The sequence below is a fragment of the Syngnathus scovelli genome, chromosome 19, assembly GCF_024217435.2.
Source record: "Syngnathus scovelli strain Florida chromosome 19, RoL_Ssco_1.2, whole genome shotgun sequence".
Classification (NCBI taxonomy): Eukaryota; Metazoa; Chordata; class Actinopteri; order Syngnathiformes; family Syngnathidae; genus Syngnathus; species Syngnathus scovelli.
The window spans coordinates 616493-633427 of NC_090865.1; the positions used below are offsets into that span (position 1 = coordinate 616493).

The 16935-nt window shown below is 49.4% G+C and overlaps 1 protein-coding gene across 2 annotated transcripts; it reads right to left on the reverse strand.

Annotated features, from left to right (window-relative positions):
* Positions 1–883: 883 nt before the first annotated feature.
* On the reverse strand, positions 884–15532 carry LOC125986630 (adhesion G protein-coupled receptor B1). Of its 2 annotated transcripts, XM_049750393.2 has the most exons (31): positions 13797–15531; positions 13009–13158; positions 12832–12927; positions 12575–12739; positions 12332–12496; positions 11932–12096; positions 11662–11826; positions 11472–11573; positions 11294–11400; positions 11004–11201; positions 10808–10876; positions 10034–10142; positions 9617–9760; positions 9467–9536; positions 9256–9358; positions 8872–8915; positions 7754–7880; positions 5613–5716; positions 5422–5524; positions 5184–5334; positions 5035–5104; positions 4881–4947; positions 4691–4776; positions 4394–4565; positions 4222–4317; positions 4099–4135; positions 3403–4010; positions 3274–3309; positions 3087–3191; positions 2826–2876; positions 884–2623 (listed from the first exon to the last, which is right to left on the reverse strand). In XM_049750393.2, exons 1-31 carry the CDS (start codon positions 14644–14646, stop codon positions 2420–2422), a joined length of 4719 nt encoding a protein of 1572 aa, XP_049606350.1. In that variant the 5' UTR covers positions 14647–15531; the 3' UTR covers positions 884–2419. The 2 variants fall into 2 exon arrangements, with proteins under 2 accessions (XP_049606350.1, XP_049606349.1); XM_049750392.2 differs by lacking the exon at positions 2826–2876 and having other exon boundaries at positions 12832–13158; positions 13797–15532.
* Positions 15533–16935: the final 1403 nt, after the last annotated feature.

Here is a 16935-nt window from a genome sequence, read left to right on the forward strand (position 1 = left end):
GACATCACATGCCCTAAATGCTCCGTGAAGGTACACGTGCTCCTTTCAAGCTTTTCATCCTCATTGGGGTATAAAGAAAGATAAATATCATATAAATGGATTTTTTTCTCTTCTCTGTCAAGTCTTCATTGCTTGTTCATCAGGGATGATACGCATGTGTTGTTTCTATAGCAACAGCCTTTCATTTAATATCCACCCAAGAGCTTGCTGCCACTGCCAGCAAGGTGCTAATTGATTCTGCATTTCATTCACATCAGGGGGCGTGGAGTGGTGGCAAGACTTGCTTTTAGATGGCTCTGCAGAGATGTGATGAGCCCTGGCGGACTGACAACATCAGCAAATACTCTGTGAACATATATATGCACACAGTATATTGAAGTATGTGCAATCAGGTCAGTTTGGGCAGAGTGTGCATAAAATAAGATGGCTTAAAATAAAGTACAAATGAGTTTCTCCCTTTGTCCTTTATGCACATGCTGCACTGAGATCCAAAAAAGACGGGCCGCTTACCTCGTGGAAACATTGACAAGCGGTCCTTTGTACTGCTTTGCCTCCTTGCAAAGCATTAAAATAGGACAGAGGACAGTTGCTCTTTGATCAACTTAAGAGCTCGCTTTTTTTGGTACCAACAAATCACGACTATATTTAGAGACAGAGGTTTTGCCGGAGGCTTAAAAATGGCTATTAAAAATAGACTACAACTAGAGAGGCTCCTTCTCGGCGCTTGGACAAAATGTCTTCTTTTGGCCGAGCCTTCAATTTATAGCCACTCTTTGGTTCCGTCAACATATCGAAATGATGATACTACTCATCATCTGAGATTTAGCAAATTGCAGTTGCCTTTTAAACGAGCTCATCATTCATAAAGCACACTCCAATCGTGTAATAGAGTATCTTGATTTTATTTGAAATCAATCACATTCATCTTGTGCGGTGAAAATTGTACAATTAGGGGAAACTACATACAAAAATAAAAGTAGTGACAAGAGATTACAAATGGTTCAGTCTGTTGAGGTACGACTTGGACCGACATAGGAAGTGGTCAAATATGAAATCGTAACAATTACTGACAACGAGTGACAAGGTTATCAAAAACACTTTGACAGAAGACATGAGGAGGTTCCATTACTCATCGCAACACAGTGGAGAGTAATAATATCCTGAAGCACATTTGTGGTGATATTGGTTCGTTCGTTCATTCATTCATTCATTGTATACGTACACTGTTTGCTTTGATACTAGAAGTACAGTGATCTACCTGTCACAGACACCTCCAAAAATGGAGTCTTAGGCTAACAAATCTCTAGTCAATAAATTCCTTGAATTACTAACACAGATTTGTTATACAATATTCTCATAAAGCCTCTATATGCTCAGTAAATATGAGGAAGATGGTAGAAAAGATTGGAGTCATCATCATCATCGTCAGTAAGAAAAATCAGTCCTGCTTGAGCATCAAGCGCCCATCGTATTGCACCGTTTCACACTGATGGTTCAAAACACAAATGTGTTGAAGGCTCGACAGCGCCTCAGCTTTGTCCAAAGAGTCCTGCAAGGCTGAGAGATAAATGGGCGATGATGAAAGCCATTGGCATTTTCCTCTTCAAACGCTCACATTCATTCTACTGCTCCGTCTTAAGAGTCTGTATTGTGCTTGCTAGCCAGGAAAAATGCAAGAGGGACCAGGAACGCATCACCCCTCAGTAGGTTTGTCCCCATGCAGAGCATACCGGATAACGGCACATTGCGGAGGTGTTCCACTCTTTTGTTTTTTTTTCCAGGTCACAGACGGAAAAAAAAAAAAAAAAAAAAAAAAAAAACCCCAACCCAAATCCATTGGCATTCAAAACAGAAATAGATCAAATATGATCATCAATAATAGTGCTAATGATGATACTAAAATGACAATTAGTATGGCGGAGGTGTTTTAAGAAGTAAACAGAGAAGATCAAATTGAACCCAAAAATCAGAAAATGCTTGCTTTTGCTCTCTTTGCTATGGTGGAAGGAAATTTGGCTGGAACGGCAGCAGCCAAGAGTCGTAGTCATTGCTCCCAAAAAGCAGGGAGGACACAGCCTATTTGCCACATTGTCCAGCCCGAGGTGAAAAGAAGCACAGCGGGCATGGTGAGTGGCATGCCCTCCCTACCATCCCTCCCTCCCTCCCTCCCTCCCACGGCCGACTGACCGACACGAATGGAACCGCATCCAACTCTGGCCTAGGTGGACCGCGGACGCAACGCAACTCTCCGCCGGCGCCTTGCCAAGTCCACTCAGAGAGGCAACCCCACTCTTAAATGATCTTCCTGCTCCGGCTGAGGATTTGAAGACATAGATTCTCGGAGCTACTTCCCAACTTACGATTCCAATGCAGGAACGCGACGCCAAAAGGTCAAGTAAGACGGGCACCTGGCCCGGACTCAGACCTCCGTCTGCAGGTCAATGATGTCCTGGCCCACCAGAGGGATGGGAGTGCTGCTCTTCTCCCACTCCACCGAGTGGAGCTCCAGCGGCGAGGCGGCCAGAGGCTCCAAGTCTTTGCGGACCCACGCGGGGGGAGACTGCTGCTGCGGTAAGCCCCGGACTCCTTCCCAAGGCCTCTCCAAGGGACCCTGCTGTTTGTCCTGCAGGGTGACAAAGGGAGCACGCTTAGTCGCCAAATTGCCACTCAGGATGTGCGAGAAACGGCTCATGCAAATGAAAGGTGAATGTCAAATAACCGAGATGGTCTACGGAGGTGACTGACTATTCCTCCTTGAGGCAAGGGCAGCCGTGTCGTCGTCTGACTACAATTTGAAATGGTGAGGTCACATTAAAAACACTCACGCTTTGGTTCGTTTTGTCACTTCCTGCTGATGAGACGCTCCATCTCACAGACTGTAGGAAGACAAATGCACCCGTAAATTCAAGCGTTAACCCTAGCTCAATGCAAATATTCTTTACAGGGGCATTTTTTTCCACCGCCAAACTCGTCGTCCATTGCCTCGGATTGACTGTTTGTTGATTTGTTTTTTTTTGCTGATTAAGCGTCAATTCCTTTCGGTATGATGATGAGCAATGAGCAACGAACAACCAAAATGATGTTACCTTGCTGTCAGAAGCGGGCGACTCTCTGTCTTTATCAGCGTGATGTAACTTCCTGTTCAGGTCCTGGAACATGTTCTGGTGGCGCTTCTTTGTGTGCATTATTTTCTATGGAAAAATGATGAACATTGAAATGGTGGATTTTGACATAACGATGCCTTTTGACAAAGTCTGATTGATTGATAGGTACCTCAAAGTCAAGCTCGGCATAGCGCGACTTTTGCCTCTAGGAAAGAAAAGAGAACAACAAATCGGGTTAGCTCGGTTGAAGGAGTAAGTCAGAAAATACCCCGAATCCTTTTATTCCGTCCGGTCTTACCTCCAAGGAGCTCATGGACAAAGTAGAGATGGTCTCGCTTTTGGACATCATGGAGTTCATGGACTCAAAGGTGTTCTCCAGGCTGCTGTGAGTGATGTGAGACTCGCTGGACATGTTGTGGATGTTCTGGATGGGCGAGTCCCTCTCCGAGTAGGACACGCTGACCTGGTCGCAGGGAATGGTCTTGATCCCGAAGGCGGCTTGGGGCTCGGCAAAGGGGCCGCCTAGGTGCACGAGTCGGGCCTGGGGCAGCTGCTCCACGTTGATGTTGTATTTGCTCGGGTCCTCTTTGGGCTTGCTTCTCAGGGTGGAGGTGGTGTTGGGCATGAGCATGTAACCGCTGGCGTCGGAGACTCCGCCCTCCGCCTGAACCCGAGCCAGGTCGGCGTCCAGCTGCTGGAAGAGCTCTCCCTCGCACACGTACACGGCTTTTCCGTCAACTCCTCCCGCCAGACGGCTCTTCTCTCTCTTCAGGGTGAGCGTGTGGCTGGAATATTCGGGGACCGCCTGCATGTGGCTCTTGTTGGACGGCAGGGTGTGGAAATTGGGGCCCATGGGGAGGGGCATTTGAGGAGGTGACATCTTCTCTTCAGATGAGCCGCTCATTCCTTTGAAGAAAAATGACCAGTCATCAAGCAAGGCAGGTGAAAAAGCATCCGTAACCAAATGCAAATGGCAATGCTGATGCTTACTTACCTTGGATGCACGAATCTCCATCCTTCTCGGCGTCAGACTGATGAAAAGGAAATGAAAATGCCATCAATGCAAAAATCATCAAATAGAAAAATCAGAAGGCACGATGAAAGCAAAGAAAGCTACCGTAAGCTGGTTGTGGCCATTGTGATGCGAGCTTCCCGAATCGCCGTTGCCGTCGTCCTTGCGGTCCACAACTCGGCACTTAACAGCTTCCTGAACCTAAAGAGCCCCGGAAATTGCGTTTAAACCACAGCTCGTCACGTGCTGAACTCATTGAAAGAATTTCCTCCCTTACCTCTCTCCGCAGGATACAGTGGACCATGACGATGATAAAACCTTCCAGGGAGTCGAAAACAGCAAAGAGGATTTGGAAGAGGGCCGAACGGCGGTCAGTGATTGCCAGGACGGCCGACATCCAAGTGAGGGCCAAGAGAGGCAAAACCACGCAGGAGCTCCACAACGATGCCCTGCAAGGAAGAGAGAGGCCACGCGTCCTTTTACTTGATGTCCTTGGCTCCTTACCAATACGCTGGTAATGGCGCTGATGTGAGCGATAAGCACCAAAGCTTAATGGCAGATCAATAGAACCTACCCGGCTCTCTCCTTCAGCTTCACGTCGGTAATGCCGTCCTTGGATACCAGCTTGTTAAAGACCAGAATACCAATGACCATATTCACCTGTTGGTTGGGCAGAAAGAAATGAAAGGGTCAGCGTTACAATAATAATAATAATAATAATAATAAAAAGGGATTAAGATTTCAAACTCAGATCAGATACGTACCAAAACAACAGCGGCGGCCGGACCCACAAAAGAGTAGAGGAGCCCGCCCTCGAGAGAAAGCCAACAGCTAAAGGAAAAGATGGAGAAAGAGCTTTAATATGGTCACGTCAGAGAAAAAGGTCACAGAAAGTCAGAATTAGACAATGAGGCTTACTAGTTGACGGTGCCGTATCCCTTGGCTTTCGTGAAGCCCACAGAAACGGCCACCACCAACGCAGGTAGACCTAAGCAAAAAGGTTCAAGTATCAACTGAAGAAGCATTCGGGGGGCAAAAAAATTCAAATAAAGGCGAGGTGCCCTTACCCCAACCCAGGCACAAGAAGCGCTTGCGGATGATGCGGTTGCGGAGACGACCCGTGACGGCCATGTACGACTGCCAAGCTTCTGTCAGCACCCAGCAGAACGACGAGAGGAAAAAGAAGTGCAGGAAAGCCGCCACCAGTGTGCAGACCACCTAAGCAAGCCCAAAGTGGGGAAAAGCAGGTTTAGAAAGCTAGCGCATTTAGAACGCCTTGAAAGGGCAAGGCGGCCAAGCACCAACCTTATTGCGAGCTTGAGTTTGTCCCACCAAAATCAGGGCGTTGGAGCAAATAATGGACAGGCAGAAGTTGATGAGGATGACCGAGCGCTCGGAGCGGATGTACCTGGAGCCGGTCGGAGAAGAGAAAGCATGAGTTTGGGCTGCGCTTCTGGAAAAGCCAGCCTACAGCGAGGGGGCGGGGGCTGACTTACTTCCACACCGAGACGTAGATGATGATCAGGAGGAGCAGGGTGAGAGAAGACACCCCGCAGCCCACGATGAGCGTCACGGACGGGAGGAGCGCCTTGTCCATGATCTGCGTGCGGAGAGGAGACAAAAGGCACGTCTTCTAAGAGCTGCATAAAAACCAACATGTGCAGTGAGTCCCCAAAGGCGCAGCTCAAGCAAGGTGACCTCAAGGGCAAATGAAACAAACGGTCAGGCTGGCTTCATTTCCGCATCATCTTGCTGCGTATTTGATGTCCCTGGGCCAAAACCGAGATGAGACAATTCGGGTGAATGCAGCGTCGCTGACAGACAAGTCTGCGACGCTCATTCTTCCCCTTGATGCCCTGCAGGTAGCCAGGCAGGCAGGCAGGCAGGCAGGCAACCACGCAGGCAGGCAGGCAGGCAGGCAGGCAGGCAGGCAGGCAGGCAGGCAGGCAGGCAGGCAGGCAGGCAGGCAGGCAGGCAGGCAGGCAGCCAGGCAGGCAGGCAGCCAGGCAGCCAGGCAGGCAACCACGCAGGCAGGCAGCCACGCAGCCAGGCAGCCAGGCAGGCTGAAGGCAGGCTGAGGTGAAGAGGTGGGCCATCAGCACCAGCGCATTCATCTGTCACTACCACCCGCCCGCTTGCTATTTTCCAAATGTTATTTTGACTTTGAAGATTGAGGTGGCTGCCACAAAACAGCAGTGAAGGAGCTCCATTTGAGGTCTTTTGAATGAGCTCTTAGCCATTGAGTTTGTTGTGTCCTCTATCTGGGTTGCACGATGTAAGTCAGGCTTTGACCTAAATATCAAACATGTCTTATGTCTGCCCTTGCCTGCATCACATGTTGGAAGAGAAACAAGTGAGGGAGGGAGTGCTTGATGGACCGCAAGCTGGTCAAGGGCAGACCTACTTTTCCTATCATTTCCTTCTGCGTGCGCTCATATCGGAGATGAAAGCTAATGCGCCGCAATATGTGCCTTTATTCATTCCCTCGTCTGGTCTCGCTCGCTGCCTCATGCTGATATTTTCATCGAGGAGATGTTATTGAAAGTGGTCGTAATAGGCTGGATGGTGGCGAATGTGGGTGGAAGGGAGGGGGGGGGGGGGGGACCGTCAACGTATAACCAGACGTCTGTCTCTCATTGGTTCACATCTCTGGCATTGTCAGACACAATGAGGCTGAGGAGGAAGAGGAAGATGTGAGGGGGGGCGGACATAATTGAGACTTTGTAGATAATAGCCGATGATGACGACGGGTGATTCTCCTTGTTTCCACAGCTTAAGGTCAAGAGGAAGGAGTAAGAGGTGGGCAAATGCAGACGAAACAAAAGGCACTGACTGGAGCTAGCAGGAGGAAAAAGAAAAAAGACTGCAGTCAACAGCTCTTGAGCAGTTTGACTACGGGGCATTTGGATTAAATGCATTTATCTGTTGTTTGTTTGCGCTAAGCAGTAATTGCTGCACGGCAGAGATGGCCAGATCACATCCTCTGCCAGAGGAGGGGCGAGGAACGAAAAGGAAAGGAAAGGAAAGGGGGGTTGTGTTTTTTCTGGCCCCCAGCTTCTCACTTATGAAAAATCCCCCAGGCCGAGTTAGCGCTGCAGAAGCCGTTACCGTGGCAACTGGCTCGAGCAGCTTCTGGGGCAGCACAGTCTACAGGGGATTTTTTTTCCTTTCTTGATTTGCTTCATCATTGAAAACACAATTAATTTGCACACAAAGCGAAACAGCTCACATCATGTCATTCAATTGTGCAAAAGATGCTGCACACAAAATCCCATCACTAGATGGAATCAAATGATGTGCTTGTGCATATATTCACATTTGCACGTCAGTGCATGTCAGTTTCCTCCCTCTTTCTATAAGAAATTCCGATTTTCTCGTCTCCTGCTGCACCGAGACAAAGAGGCGCCATGCAAATGGCTTGAATTTGCACCAGCCAGCCAGCCAGCCAGCCAGCCAGCCAGCCAGCCAGCCAGCCAGCCAGCCAGCCAGCCAGCCAGCCAGCCAGCCAGCCAGCCAGCCAGCCAGCCAGCCAGCCAGTGAGCACGCACCGCACCGCACCGCACCGCACCGCACCGCATTTGCACAAAGACGGTAGCAGAGAAAAAAGCTCAAGTATGATCAAATTAGAAAGACTTACCGAGTCAAAGTTGACGCGCGCTAAAATGGCGAAGGTGGAGAGGCTGTCACACACGCATTTGGTTCGGAATGAATGAACGGGGACGGCTCTGCAGCTACGCGCAGACCACGAGCCAAGCAGGGAGGATCTGCACAAGGGAGGAAGGAGAAGAGCAAAGGCACCAACCAGTGAGAGGAGGAGAGCAGAGCAGAGCAAAACAGAGCACAAAAGCAGAGGCTGCTGCTGCTGCTGCTGCTGCTGCCTTCACAGCTGACACAGCTCATTAAAAATGCCTTTCCATTAAAAGATAGACAAATGTTTTACACTTGTTCTGCATTTTTTTTTTTTGCAATCTGTTCAATCACACTTGCATTTGCAAATATTAGCTTTTATTTTGGAAAACAGTGACCATCAATCCGTCTTGTGATCGTGCTTCACTGTTATTTAGCCGTCTTTTCAATCACTAAAGAAAATATAATTGCTTAATAAGCAGTAATCAGGGGGAAAAAGATTTCATAATACACTAATGCAAATAAAATTGTATGGGATTATTCGATTCATCCGTGGAATGATCGATTCTAAAACTATTTGACAGCACTAATTTCACTTTGTTATTTGTCTACTTTGCTGTTTACTCTTTTTAAAATGTCTTCAATTGTTTTGCTTTTCACTGTGAAGCACATTTAGTCTGAAATGTGCTGCCTTGCCTAAACTCTTGCCAAACAGTAAGTGTGCTTGAGCTGGAAATGATAGGACAACATCTTGTGCCACTTCACGAAAAAGGGACGAAAGCACATGATCACTCCCCCTCTGGTGAGTCTCAAGGTGCTGGATGGATGGATGGATGGATGGATGGATGGATGGATGGATGGATGGGTGGAGGGAGGGATGGAGGGATGGGTGGATGGAGGGATGGATGGAGGGATGGATGGATGGATGGATGGATGGATGGATGGATGGATGGATGGACGGACGGACGGACGGACGGACGGACGGACGGATGTTCTATGCATGACTAAAAGAAGGTTGGGGCCGGTGACATATCGCCGGCACCCGCCAGAAACACTAGATGTGTGACTAATGACTTTGATGCACTGCACACGCACTCCAAAAGAAAGACGACACGAGTCAACACTCACGTTTCACTTTCATCCCACGAGAGGCACGTCTCGTTCATTGTGTCCTAAAAAAAGAGAGACAGATGGAGAGAACATTGTGAGGAATCTATCTGCACTTTGAAATTCCATAGGAAAAACGTGTGAAAAGCAACACCTTCTCCAATTCCAGAAGCTCATAACAGGGCCAATGAGAGTGATTTTTATTTTTTGTTTGTTTTTTTTGAACAGTGACTGACCAGCTGGTTAGGCTGTGATGGTGGCAGCTTTCAGCTGGCAAAATGATTGCCAAATGTCACCGTTTCAACACAAATGTCAACGAAATGTCATTTGCCGCGGTGAGCAAACACCCAGAGGGGATGCTGCCATCTTTTTTTTTCTGAGGCTCCATTCGTTTGGGCGACTTACATTGTGAAGATGCGGGAACTCAATTTCCACGGGAGAAGACAAGAGGGCAGGGCTAGGGCTGACAATCACTGTCACTACTTTTGAATTGAGCAGAGTCGAGTTGCTGCGGAGAGACAAAAACAGCTTTAATATGGATGTTCATAAATGGTGAGTGGCGTGGCTGCCATCTTGTGGCTACAATAAGAATGACATGAAGATGCTGGACGATTACCTCTGAAAGGAAAGAAACGAAGTCAGGTTTCTGTAGAGGACAATGCCGGTGACGAAAGCTTCATTGCCATCTGAAATCAAACAAATGGTTTCTTAGATACGCATTCAAGTGCATGACATAGCAGCTAAAGTCATTTTTTTGTGCGCTCACCACTGTGGTCAATGGCTAAAGCATCTCTGGAAACGGAAATTTTCTCCTCGGCAGTCCTGACCCAGTCCAGCATTCCCCTCCAGCCTTTAGCGGGGAAAGTGAAGTTGGAGCTGGTGGAAGTGGGCCGCTTATGAATGCTCAGCACTGAGAAGGAAACAGAAAACACTTCATTCAGAATGACAGGAGAGAGTTGCAGACCACTGATGAGAAATGTCACGGCTGTGAACTTTGCAGTTATTCTGACCGACAGATTGCTTCATTTAAAAGCGTTAAGGCGAGTCGGGAGACAGCAAGTCGTTTGTGTGACGGACGGACGGACGGATGGATGGATGGATGGGACACAACGTCAAAGAGATGCTTTGATGCACTTGGCCAAATCATCCTGACGAGACACGAGCGCTGGAAACGCGGGCTCACCTAAATTCTCGGTGACTTCGTAAATATCCTGGAAGCCGCTCATTTGCGTACCGATCATGTTCACCGACTCCTCCACCAGACGGAATAACACCTTAACGTTGGCACCCATCTGGATGAGAAATGCGGGAAGAAGAAGAACATTTGTCATTGCAATTCAAGATGCGTTGCTGGAGAGGATTTATTTACAATTTGGGGGGAAAAGTCCACTTGCTATGTTAACCTTTCGGCTCTGACCGAGGACGCCTCGATTGATGCCAGGAAACACCGAGCGCAAAATGTCACGACTTTATCCACAATGGAACGGTTTGAAAATTCGCTCAAAAGAAAGCTGAGACTTTTGGTCATGACTAACCAACCATCTATTATGTCTTTTCTGTGTCGACGACGTCCGCCGCCCGCTGCAGTGAAAGCCTCGCTTGCTGCTAGGCAACCGCAAAGTTCCTTCAAGCCATAAATGGACTGCCTGTTGATTCATCCTGATATTTCTACAGAATTTCCTTTCCACGGAGGGGAGGGCTGCCCCGGACTTGCGTGGTCTCTGACGCACAAACCGGAGCAGTGTGGGTACGAGGTGTGCCTTCTCTATCAAACGTGTGCCGTCTGTGTCCTCTCTTCCTTTGTAGGATGGCCACAGATTGGCGAGTGGGCGCCGCCGTGTATTTCCCTGACTCAATCTCACGCTCACCCCCGACCGAGTGTTTGCTTGACTTGTCATGACCATTTGTTATTTGGAGCACTAAAGGTTAAATGGCTTGAGAATTTCTCCTCACGTACCTGCTGTGCCTCTTCCCATTTTTCGTGATGTTCCTCTTTCAGCAGGTTGCTGATGGTCTGGACATAGTTCTGCAAAAAACAAACAACAACAAAAAAAACGTTTGACTGAATAAAATGTAAAGGGCCGGCCGGATTCACATTTCTCCTCCCCTGCATCATCTCTAAACACATTTTCAAAGCTGACTTTTCAGTTTACCTCAACATCTGCGTTGCTAAGCCTCATCGTGGTTGCCTTGTACAACTCGGTGACGTTCTTGAGGATTTCCATGACGGCCATGAGGTCGCCGCTGTATGTGGCGCCTTCGTCCGTTGAGAACCTCAAACGTGAAATCACCTCAGTGACGCCGTCGACGCTTTGCGGCGCCTTCTGCACTTTGCTGACGTATTCCCTCGACTACAAGGACGAGAGTGCAAACGGGATTGTTAAGGGTTCCACCTTTGGACCACGTCATTTACAACAAGGCTCCTTTTCCCCTTTTCACTTACCAGGCTCTGAATGTTCCCGTAGTTCTTGGAGACACACTTGGTGTAAGTCGGGCTCTCCCAGGTGGCGAGGCCGACGGCATTGAGACTGCAGCGGCGAAGAATCGGACCTGCGTGACAGTACGCGCTCAGGCATGTATGGATATGGATATGAATACTCTAAATACAAACATCAATGTACCTTCGGCGTCAGCGGGACATAAGATGGCTGCCATGTCTCCAGCTGGAGTTTTCTTCCACACAACGTCGCCATCGTTCTGCTCAGGGCAAATCTCATGGGGCTCTAAAAAGAATTGGAATCGTAATCATGTTAGCTTATGAAATGATCTTGGACGAGGTGCTCATGTTGTTTGTGCAAGCACATGACTAACCAGGGCATCTCTTCTCATTGCAGCGCTTCTGCTCTCCTCTTTCACCAGGGCAAGGCTCCCCACCAAAGAAAGGGCCCTCACATACTCTTTGTCTTTGCTGAATGCCGCCTCCGCAAGTCTTGCTGCAGCTGCCCCAAGCGCTCCAGGCGTGCCAGCGTCCATCAACTAAACACACACGCACGCACACACACACAGTAGCATGCACCGTCAAATCTCAACTGTGATTTGTCTTGTGTTGATTATTTTCCTTTTTTTTTTTTTTAAATTTACCAGGGCACTCTTTCAGGAAGCAGTCGATGGCCTCTTTCCAACTCCCGTGGCACTCCGAGCCCCCGTAGGATGGCCCATTGCATTCTCGCGTCCTCTGCCTGGTGCCGTTGGAACAAGAGGCAGAACACGGACTCCACACTGACCAGTCGTTCCAGTGTCCGTCCACTAGAGGGAAGCAGAGACGCATCAATGATGAGCAACATAATTGGCCAACGTTGGAGTGAGTTAATTATATTTATTTGAATCCACTAGTATTTTTGTTTTTATATCATTAGTTTTCACCAGCCACAACAACATCTCATTGTAATCAGATTGAGTATAAGTGCTTTTAACAAAAATGATGCTCCCTCTTGACTGCCTCGAAGTGTAATGATGCAACAATATTGAGAAAACATCTCACCGGGGCATACAGCAATGTTGCAAAGCTTGTTCTGCCTCGAAGGCCCCTTGCAAGGCTCTCCTCCGTTCTGAGGCAGCCTGCATGTGCGAGTGCGGTCGCGGTAACCGCGGCCGCACGTGGAGGAACACAAGCTCCACGGGGTCCACTCGTCCCAGGCGCCATCCACTGAAAGTCAAATCGATCAACCTGATGCGACGGACGCATTGATCTCACTGGTGTGCAGGTCATGAACCAGGAGGTTACCTGGGCAGACAACGGTGTTGTTGCAAGGTCTGTTTTCACGCAGGGGTCCGGTGCACTGGGTGGTGAAGGAGGAAGTGGCGCAGACCCGGGTGCGGCTTTGCCAGCCTTCTCCGCATGTCACCGAGCACGAGCTCCACTGGGACCACTCGTCTGTCTTAGTATTTGCTGAAAACAATGGAGTGAGTGAGTGAGTGAGTGAGTGAGTGAGTGAAACTCTGGAAAACACAACCTTGCTCGAAAGCGCAAACTAAGCTTACCGATTTGGGTTGCAACTCCTCCGAGGCCAGAATCATCGTGCTCCCTCCTCATACCGACAATGGCCCGCAGACCCTGGCTCTTGCTACGTTCTGTGCCTGGAAGAAGAAGAAGAAGACAGTGCGGTTCATTGCACTGCATTGAGCAGCTGGCGCCAAATGAAGGAAACGAGAGGTTACCTATACAGGCCCGTTGGTTGCACGCCCGCCCTTCTTCCACGGTCCCCTCGCATACGGCATCGTCGGGCTGACAGGCCCGGCTGCGCAGCTGGACGCCACCGCCGCATTCCTGACTGCAAACTGACCAGCGGCTCCAGCCGGCCCAGCCCTCTGTAAAATATCGACATTGACGTATATTAGGGCTGCTGCAACTGATGGCTCAATGACTTGACTCATCTTTTTTATAAACACCCCTTTATTCCGATTGATATATTGGCGTTGGATCAACTATCAGTCGAGATTTAAGGACACGGTCTGCTCGCTCCAAGCGGATAGTTGTTTATCCCGAAATCGCTTGAAATGATGGCAGGGGCCGATGGCGGGCGGCGTTGCTATGCCGACCGAGCGAGCGAGCGCAAGTGTGCTTCGATTTTCACCGCCGGCTGACTGTGAGGTCTTTGTGCTCCTCTCCACCGACATAAACGCACGGGCGGCCGGCCGGCCGGCCTCATCAGCCAAGTGAACGCGCTCGACTCGCAGCACAAGGCGGTTAGTGACGCGTGTCTTTCAGGTAGTTCATCCAATTAGCTTTTAAAGATGCACTTGGATTGGCTTCTCATTACTTTGTGGCAGCCGAGTGCACATCCCTCGTCTGGGCTTGTGCTCGGCAGACACTTTGAAGACACAAATTAAAGGGTCAGCGAGTGCTAAGGAGGGCCGGCGCCGGCAGAGCAAACAGTGAAGACCCCGTGGGGGTCGTTACAAAACACATGTTGTTTCTTTCTCAACTTTGTGTCCGTCCCACTCACTGGTGATCTCAGCATTCTGTCGGTTGTCTCTGGGCACGGGAAGGCATTTCTCCACGTAAACGCCGCCTCTGTAGCAGCTTCCCGGCTTCCTTTTTGGCGTCTCCCAACACTGGCAAGGGGTGTTCATGATACCGCAGGGATAGTCGTGGGTGCTGTCAGACAGGCACTTCTCCAGCCACTGGCACAGCATCTGACAGGCGGGCATACTCGGGTTCCTTTTCCCCACCACCAGGAACTCGGACTTGAACTCGCTGACGTCATTCTGGCCCTGCTGCTCGTCCTCGTTCTCCAGGCCGTTACCGGAGGCCACTTTGCGGATCTGCACGAACTGCTTGCTGGATTCGATGTAGGTGACGGTGGTGGAAGCGTCGCACAGCCTGACCACCTCATCGTAACTCTCCATGCCCAGGTAGGTGCGGGACGTCTCGATGAAGGAGTCAAACTGGAAGGTCCTGACCCGCTTCGGCTTGCACGACTCAGTCGGCTTGGTGATCTTCATGTAGACGGTGTAGCGGCGGGGGTCGGGGTTCTGCAGGGTCCAGGAGCACGGCGCCGACGGCAGGTTGGCGGTGGACGAGAAGACGCCGAAGAAGCGACTTTGCTCCAGGCTCGCGCAGGTGTCAGAGGCCGGACCGGAGGGAGTGCAGGAGGTCAAAGTGCAGAAGAAGAGCACGGCAAGAGCCACGCAAAGAGCTGACGACGCCATGGGCTCAGCTTGGGCTGAGAACCTCAACCTCATTTGCTTCTTCTGCAGCACAATCGGGCGATGTGAATGAGGCAGCTGCAGAGGGACAGACAGGACAGCATGCAAGAGACTTGAGTTCCGATTCTTATGCACAAAAGTTTGCATTGCGTCAGTTGTCTGGGTTCAAGACCGTACAGAGTGAATGAAAGCGGCGAGTTCTCCGCAGGATAATTGTGATGAAACAGCAATTACAGGCTCTTCACAAAATGCTGCTGTCGCCAAGCTCTCGGTCTTTTCCTCCCACACGCTGAACCAAACTGTGAGGCATCTGCGTCAGTCTGACGTCCATAGACGCATTACCACTAGCGACGGTGGCCACTTCGACACATCCTTTCTTTTTTTTTTTTTTTTTTTGCACAATGCACAGCTCTAATTACACGATAAACAAGAGAAATGATTTGCACCTAGCAGAGACTGATTGCATTCTCGACACTGATGACTTGAATACACCTGAGATGAATAAATGCGAGAGTTGATGCAAATGCATGGCCATGAGTCAACTTTTGCAACATTTAACTTCAAGGTGAGCAACGCAATCATGCTTCCTGCAGATTGCATTGTTTTTTGTTGTTTTTTTGCAACAGGTTCTACAAAGTCATGCATGACGCAGAAAGTGTTGCAAGATTTCCATTTGACCTGCCTTGGCTGAATAGACAGGAGATACTCTGACTGGTTACTAGGCAACATCCCAGTGCAATTTGTCTCCTATTCTGGCTGATTATAAAACACTACCAGGCAGGTTGACAATCTACTTCATCTATGTGAATATAAAAGCCTTAAGGCAGCAGCGCTATATGATTTGGTAATTGCGCTGCCATTCATTCAGACACACACACACACACACACACACCTGCTGCACTTTTCAGACTTCATTTCCTCACATCTGCGAGCAGCATAGCAAAGACATCTGCTTTGGATAGAGAGGGCTGTCTCTCTCTCTCTTTCTCACAGTGGCTTGCCCACCTCACCCATCCCTCCCTCCCTTTATCCCTCCCTCCCTTTATCCCTCCCTCCCTCCCTCCCAGCCCACCTCCAACCGGAAGCTCCATGAATGTGCATCGGATGCTGCTGCGAAAAGAAAGGAGGTCCAGCTGTCGTCTACGCACATTGCCATGCACTTTCCCTCCTGACCTTTTTTTCCCTCTTTGTCTTCCGCCTGACCATTTGTTGCTTGCGGCAACATTTCGACAGAACAAGTAGGCGAGGGAGTAAGCGGTAGACCGTTGTCATGGAGACCTTGTTCCAAATAGTTTGGCTCACAATTGCACTGCTGCAACGTGTTTGCTCATGGTGATGCTGGTCACAGTTTGGAAGTGCAAGAGGAAACATTGCAAAGCAATGATCAAGGTTGTTTCTTACTTTGTCACCTTTAAGGAATGCTGTACGTATTTGCAGCATGTGCACGTGGCATTCAGCTTTTGCCAAGGGCAAGGTAAAGAGACGTCATTTGGAAGCCGTTATGGGTTAGGGTTAAATTGTCAAATTGCTTACAAAATGGCAACGAACCCATCGGAAAGTTCTTGAAGCTTGTCACAAAAGTTGTATAGACGTAATGAAATATATCGTATCTGATGCAAGTTGTGAACTCGAGAGCACAGAGGTTAGTTGAGAATCGGCATGACGTTTCAGCACCACGGACAGTTTCAACAGGCCGCCCAAGCGACAGTGCAACAACATTGTCAGCAACATGAACAGCGACATGACAGTTTCAACACGCAGCTGAAGCTACAGTGCAACAAGTCCCGTTCAGTACCACGGACAGCGACGGTAAAGTTTCAACACAAGACAAAATAAAGATAAAGTGTATTTTCTTACCGTGTCTTTCAACGTGAAGTCTTTGGAACTGCGGCGCGGACTTTGCTCTGGCCAAAACTTTTTGCTGTTGTTGCAGTGTTGGACGCTACGCAAAAAAAAAAAAGCTGCGCCAGGTCCGCTGCTGACCCGACCGAGTGGGTCAGCCCCGAGTGTCTTTGATGCCCACAAGCAAAGAATTTATCTTAAAAAGTGACTCTTACAAACTCCAAAGAGTTTACTACCAACTTGGTTGAGCTGCTATATCCAGAGAAACTGGCGTATAGCGCGCGTTGTGTTGAATCTGGCTGCCTTGCAGTGAAGCTCCAAGACGGTCCGGAGAAGCAAAACGGCGTGTACTCTCGCTTGTCTGAGCTCCCAGAATCAATGTTGGTACTTCTACTCCCGGCTTCGGAGTCTTCTTGCTTGTGGCACTGAAAGCGGCTTCAGTCTCAGTGTAGCGTGTGGCCTTCTCCTGGTGCTTTATATCCAACCCCGCCCCCCCGCCCCTTGCACTCACAGTCAGTGCGTGGATCAAGTGAATGAGACAGCAGCAAGACGGGAGGGAGGGAGGGAGGGAGGGAGGGAGGAGTGTACGTGGGA